This window comes from Apium graveolens, chromosome 2, assembly GCF_009905375.1.
Source record: "Apium graveolens cultivar Ventura chromosome 2, ASM990537v1, whole genome shotgun sequence".
Classification (NCBI taxonomy): Eukaryota; Viridiplantae; Streptophyta; class Magnoliopsida; order Apiales; family Apiaceae; genus Apium; species Apium graveolens.
Genome location: NC_133648.1, coordinates 1,760,005 through 1,766,655, shown reverse-complemented (window position 1 = coordinate 1,766,655; position 6,651 = coordinate 1,760,005). Strand labels below are relative to the sequence as shown.

Sequence of the window (6,651 nt, the reverse complement as noted above, 5' to 3'; positions counted from 1 at the left end):
GGACTCTCTCAAGAGTTTGCTGATGAAGATGAATCCAGGGGCACGGAGACCCAAGGATGGAGCCCCCTCCTTCTAGCGCCAAATGATAACTCCGGTGAGCGGGCGGCTCCGTCCGACGGCATTCCTGGACCTTCTATGCGTGGATGGGGTGTAGCTGCTGGTTGGGCGCCTGCAAAACAACACCGGAAGGGGGGTTTGGCTCCCACGGCGCCTCCGGTGTGAGAATGAGAACAGGCTTTGGAGAAGATGAAGGGATATATGTTTATGTAATTTAGAGGCTGCTGTGTATGTGTGTTTATATGTGATGGCTGCTGTATGTTTTTGAGTGTATGAGAGTGTGTGAGTGTAAGAGTAAAAATATTTTTCAACCCCTAAACCCTTAAGTCTTGGGGGTATATATAGCCCCAAGGTAGGGTTTAGGGGTAGTTACCTCTAAATCTGGGCTGTTGGATCTTGGGACCGGAGGACGCTTGACTTGGGCGGATTGCTTACACGCGTACAGGGGAGGACCACCTCTAGAGTGTCCTAACGGCCTCTGACACGCGCCGTGCTTGTCTGGAGTGTCGGTTGTTGATAGCTGTCATAGTCACGTGCCCACGTACCCCTCCTTGGCGGGTTGTAGGATGTGCATATGTTTGCTGGGACCCTGCTCATGGCGGTCTGAGTCCCGATCCGGATCCGGGTGGGCGTTAGGTCCGGGCTCCCTGTTGGATCCGGATCCGGGTCATGGGATGGGCCCGGGCCTAGTCTCTCCATTTGACTGTTCTGGGAGAGGGGGGTCTCGGTCCATCGATCGAGCCTGGTATCCTTTAGATCCGAGTTGAATCTCAGCCGGGTCTCTTATACCCTATCACAATGTACTCTTATTAGCTCCTCGGATTACTAAGTGCCACGCTCCCTTCTTTATTTTTAACACAGGCTCTTAATTTAGAACCATGCGGCAAAATTTTATTATTACACATGAATACGATTCTTTTTAATTATGTAATCTAATAGCATTTATATATTATATATTCTCATCCGATTCAATTTTTTACAAGTACCGATTTAACGTTTTAATGTTGATGTTTTTAATTTCGATCTGTGTTTTAGCCGAGTTACGACGTTCAACTGCCAATACTAATTTTGATATTTTGAATATCGGACCCGTACTTCGCACATGTTATCGATTAGTAGAATTAATAAAATAATAGATGGATATCCTTCTATTTTTGACTTTGCAAATACTATCTTTTTTATTTTTATCTTTTTTATCTTACCAGCAATATCATATACTTCAAATTTCACGTATATTATGTCATTTAATTAACTAACATTATATAAATGTTAAATATAAGTAAATAATTTCATTAACCACTAAAATTTCTTCTTTTTTTTGCATTTTAAACACCATTGCAATCTATTATAATTGAGAATATTATCATCAATTTTTTATCAAAATATATATAGTTCAAAATTTTAAAAAGTATTTGAATAATTTTCTGGAAGATACCAATTGTACTATTACTTTTTCAACAAACTCATTTTGAATTTTACATGTACTACTTGATGGGCTATAAACAGGATAGCCCAGGGATGAACCCGGATCCAGCACAAGATCAGTTGGGTCAGCAATATCCGGGTCCAGCAACACCCGGGTCAAGCAACAACACCTCGGTCCAACAACACCCAGTTCCAGCAATAACATCTAGGTCCTGCAACACCTAAGTCCAGTAACACCCCGTCCAGCAACAACAGCTAGGTCCAGCAACATTCGGGTCCAGCAACAACACCTAGGTCCAGTAACACCCTAATCCAGCAACACCTGAGTACAGCAACACCCGGGTCCAGGAACGCCCGGGTCCAGCAACAACACCTAGGTCCAACAGCAGCTCCCGGGTCCAGCAGCACCCGGGTCCAGCAACACCCAGGTCCAGCAACAACACCTAGGTCCAACAACACCCCGGTCCAGCAAGACCCAGGTCCAATAACACTTGGACTCGACAACAGCTCAACCCCGCAACCCATACTCAAAAAAGTCCACACACGGCATGATACGTGAAGCGCAAGTCACATCACGTGACATGAACAAGTGTAAATGGATAAGTATTAACACGCTCCTACACCATCCGTACCTACACGCTCTTGCAGGCATCTGATTAATCTGATTTTTCAAATCCGATTTATTGGTAATGAATTGTTTTTTATCTTCACATTTTGAATAAATTATTAGATGTAAAATAAAATTTTAATTTATATTAAACAATTATAAAATATATGATATGTTGAACATATAATAATATATAAATAAATAATAAAATAAGGATATTACATTAAATTTAATAAAAATATTAAAACACAACCGATTTTTCATCCAACCAATTCCCGATTTAGCTATTAATCCCAAATCGATAACTCCGTTAATTAATTTCCTGATTTTTACGTCATTAACAATAGGACAGAGTTATGTTATTATTTTGACTTAAATCCGAAAACTCCTTCTGTTAAAAGAGAATTAAAATCCTGCAAATAACAATATTAAATTTTCAGTAAGTGGCAGCCTGGCAGGGGTCCCCATTGTGGATCCATTCACTAATGTACAAAGTACAAACCCTATCTAAATGCATTAAATTATATTCATGAAATTATAAAATGAAGAAATCCATGCATGTATGTATATGTAGTGTAGCTAGATACAGACAGTGAGACAGGTCTATACATACAGGTCCCCCATCTTCAATATCCTGCAGGTTATACACTGACATATATTTACATATTTTATAAGAAATGAAATAAATATTATTTTTTATATGTAAATCTGCTACAGATAAAGTTCCCGAGTCTATAAATAGAGACTGAACAAACCTATTCTTCTCACCATTCAGCTCTTGCATCTCACTAAAAACACATAAATAGTTGAAAGCGTGCAAATATGGGTTCCAAAATTGTCCTCTTGCTTGGTCTGTCAATTGCTTTTGCTGTTCTCATAAGTTCAGAAGTTGCAGCTAGGGACTTAGCTGAAACTACTACTCAGCGTAAGTCTGAGTAATCTGTTTTATTAATTAGTAATATCGTAATTGTACTTAAGGGCGGAACTAGGAGAACTAGAGTGAGCCCCAAAGTCAGAGAAATTTTAATGCAAAATTTTAAAATATTTTGAAGTAACTTGGATGATTAATCAGGTCCCCTATATGAAAATCTCGGTTCCGCCCCCCCTGCATGTTATTTGCGGTACTTTTAAGATAATTTATTTATGTGTAACAACTATTTATTTTTTGCTAAACCATAAATTGCAGCTGAGGGCTACCACGGAGGAGGTTACAACAACGGAGGAGGAGGTTACCATAACGGAGGTGGGGGTTACAACAATGGAGGCGGCTACCATAACGGAGGAGGGGGCTACAACAATGGAGGAGGCTACCACAACGGAGGAGGAGGAGGCTACCACAACGGAGGAGGTGGAGGAGGACACCACGGAGGCGGCTGCTATCATTACTGCCACGGTAGGTGTTGCTCTGCAGCTGAAGAGGCAGCACTTAAGGCCACTCAAGTTAAGCCACAGAACTAAAGAGCTAGCTGCCTGCTTTACTTGTATACTACTAGTACTTGTATTTCTAAATAAAATGCATGTCCGATCAAATTTGATAAGTGTCATTGTTACAATGACATTTTGATCTTTTGTAGCCATGCTCCTGAATTTCCTTGTAATGTTGGATAGTAACGCAATGTCTATGTACGTGTCTCGTTGAATATATTGAAAGCGTTTGATGTTTCGGGCGAAACGTGGTGCTTGATTACGCATATTTATTTACTTTCAAAATAAATCGCAACTAAAAATCAATTATATAATCGACACGCATGCACAGATGCAGTTTACAATAGTAAGCACTCTTTTTAATTAATCATCAACATTTATTCATTTATTCTAAATGAGCAAAATTTCGTATGATATGAAATTCTAAAACTTAACCGAGTATATTTATTCTAAATGAATATGAATCGAATTTGCTCATTTTAATTAAATAAAAATATTCGATTTGTACGGTCCTACAGGTACATGAGAACACTCAGGCCCATGCATCCTTATTGCAAAAGCAATGATTGAGCTAAAATAAACATGTGTAACAATTACTACTATTATATTTTGGCACAAATAATAAATTTTTGGTGGTGAAATAGTGCTTTTTTAATCCATTACAAATTTAAGATTTTATCAACTACCTTCATATTTATGCTTACAAATTCAGATTTTATGGACAGTTAAACATTTTCAAAGTATTAGCATTGAGATCAAAAAAAAAATTGGTTTAACGAGTTTATTATTTTATCGGGATTTAAAATAAATTGTCTACACTATATTGTTACCGGAGAGAAATAATATTTTAGAAAATTTATTATTTTATTGATTATGATTTATTTGAGGTTCAACTTTAGTTCCGTTTTTCTACGAATTTTTTTTAGGGAAATATATATATAGCACAAAATATACATTGTACTATAATATATAATAAATCACTGAATTAAAAAATCTTAATTTTTACGTCATTACAGATAAAGTTCATCATTTAGCATACCTATAATTATGTCTCCGGAATCAGAGCATGTCGCTTAAATGCGATTTATCTTAGTTCACATAACTTACAGGTTATTGCATGAACCCGCGGGGTTTAACCGATACGCACTCGAGGATAGCGACTGCGGGTTAGCTGTGATTAAAAAAAGAAGTAAATTGTGAGTTTTATGCCAATAGAGTGTACTAGTGAATTATTGCCCAATAAAGCCCCAAGTGGTTGGGAGCTGAGACTCGAGAGATCGAGATCGTAAATATCAAATCGGAAGTTGTGGTTACCATTGCAGGTACGTAGACCACATTCTTACGAGTGCTGTTCATTTTCAACCTAATCAAGATTATTGAGTCCAACAATCTATAAGGACGAGAATATGCTTTTTTTAACCGACACATGTTTTTTTCCTGGATTTCTTTGGATGCCAAGTCAAAGTTTTTAATACTCTCAAAATTGTTAGATGTTACTCCCTCCGTCCCGTTAAACGTTTTCTCTTTTGATTTTCGATACGGTTTACGGTAATCGATTGATTACTAATTTATGTCTAATTTATAATATCAAACATAATCATTAGTGATGTCGTTGGATTCATATTTATCGGTACTTTAATACTATGAAATTTTTATATTTAATACTAATACGAATTTAAAGATATTAACAATCAAAAGTGTGCATTGACAAACGTGTTCAAGACAAATAAGAAACGTTTTTAGGGACGGAGGGAGTACAATATATTCGAGTGAGTACACAGAAATTGAATATTAGTTAATTTAAATTAAAGCTAAGTATTCGGACTATTGAGTATAATTCCGTCCCTCCACCAAAATGTATACATTTGATTTCGGCACGGATATTTAAAAAAAGTGAAATATTAGGAAAAAAAATAAAAAAAAAAGTGAATAAAGTGTTAAAATTAGTGTGGTGGAAGAAAGTACCGGATGTAAGTCGGTGTAGTTAATTTTTATATTATAAAACTTTTATTATTTTTGATAATTTGAAATGTATAAAATTGAATTGGACATCTAAAAAAGAAAGTGTATAAAAATGAATAGGACTACTGAGTACAATCTATAAAGACGAAAATATGCTTTTTTAAACCGATTTTTTCTTCTAGAATTCGAGTGAGTACCCCGAAATTGGACATTATTTTATTCAAATTTAATTTGAGTATTCGGATAATGCTGAAAATATGTATTTAAAAAATTAGTATATAATTACTCGAAATTTGAAGAAGCAACGGAGTTAAACCTAAGTACTCGAAAAATCAGTATATTACTCGAAATTTGGAGACACGTCTAAATTGAACCAATTTACGAGTTTTACAACCTTACTCACAAATACCTAATCATCCCACGTTGTAGCTATATATGGTCCCGTTAATCACAAGTCCACCTCGGTATTAAATGTTCATGTCTTACTATCTTCTGGATAGCAATTAGAATAGGGTCTTTCTAATGTGTGAAGGGGCACACACAAAATTTTATGAATTATTGTATTTTTATTGATAAATTTGATGTGAACACAAGGGTTTAATATTAGAGAACCAATAAAAATATATCAAATTAATGTGAGTTAGTGTTTATTTAAACACAGATTAGAAAAATCGATTTATAGAATATGAGAGTAAAACATATTTAAGTCTGTTTTATTTTACGATATTACGACTTTAAATCAATTGCATGAAATTAAATTATGCTCTTCGTTCTAATACATATCCTCACGTTCTTAATTAAATTAAATTTTAATCTCTTTATTTGTTATTGCAAGATTCGAATATATGAATTTAAGTATTGCATCATTTTTATATTTAGATACAACGGTTCTGATTATTTGTTAAGAAGATCCGACGGTCGTGAAATGAGATAACCAAAATGAAGGTAGAACTAAATACTTCATTCGGTTATTATAAATTTAGTATATATTCTCACATTCTTAATTGAATTAAATATTAATCTATATATTTTCGAATAATATGTAAATAATGAGTAGTGCTAGATACCCCAAATATCTTTCCAAAAAATTTACCAAATGACGTGGCTAACACATGACTGATGTTGATTAGTGGGCGCATATAAATACACGCTGAGTCTTATATTATTATTAGGAA

The 6,651-nt window shown here is 35.4% G+C and overlaps 1 protein-coding gene across 1 annotated transcript; it reads left to right on the top strand.

Annotated features, from left to right (window-relative positions):
* Window positions 1-2,847: 2,847 nt before the first annotated feature.
* LOC141706648 (glycine-rich protein HC1-like) lies at window positions 2,848-3,753 on the top strand. The gene is made up of 2 exons (XM_074509429.1): window positions 2,848-3,014; window positions 3,276-3,753. Exons 1-2 carry the CDS (start codon window positions 2,912-2,914, stop codon window positions 3,545-3,547), a joined length of 375 nt encoding a protein of 124 aa, XP_074365530.1. The 5' UTR covers window positions 2,848-2,911; the 3' UTR covers window positions 3,548-3,753.
* The last annotated feature ends 2,898 nt before the right edge of the window (window positions 3,754-6,651 follow it).

Coding starts and splice junctions, on each gene's coding strand:
- LOC141706648 (XM_074509429.1), top strand. CDS start 2,912: ATGGGTTCCAAAATTGTCCTCTTGCTTGGTCTGTCAATTGCTTTTGCT. Junction 3,015..3,275: donor AGCTGAAACTACTACTCAGC/GTAAGTCTGAGT, acceptor CATAAATTGCAG/CTGAGGGCTACCACGGAGGA.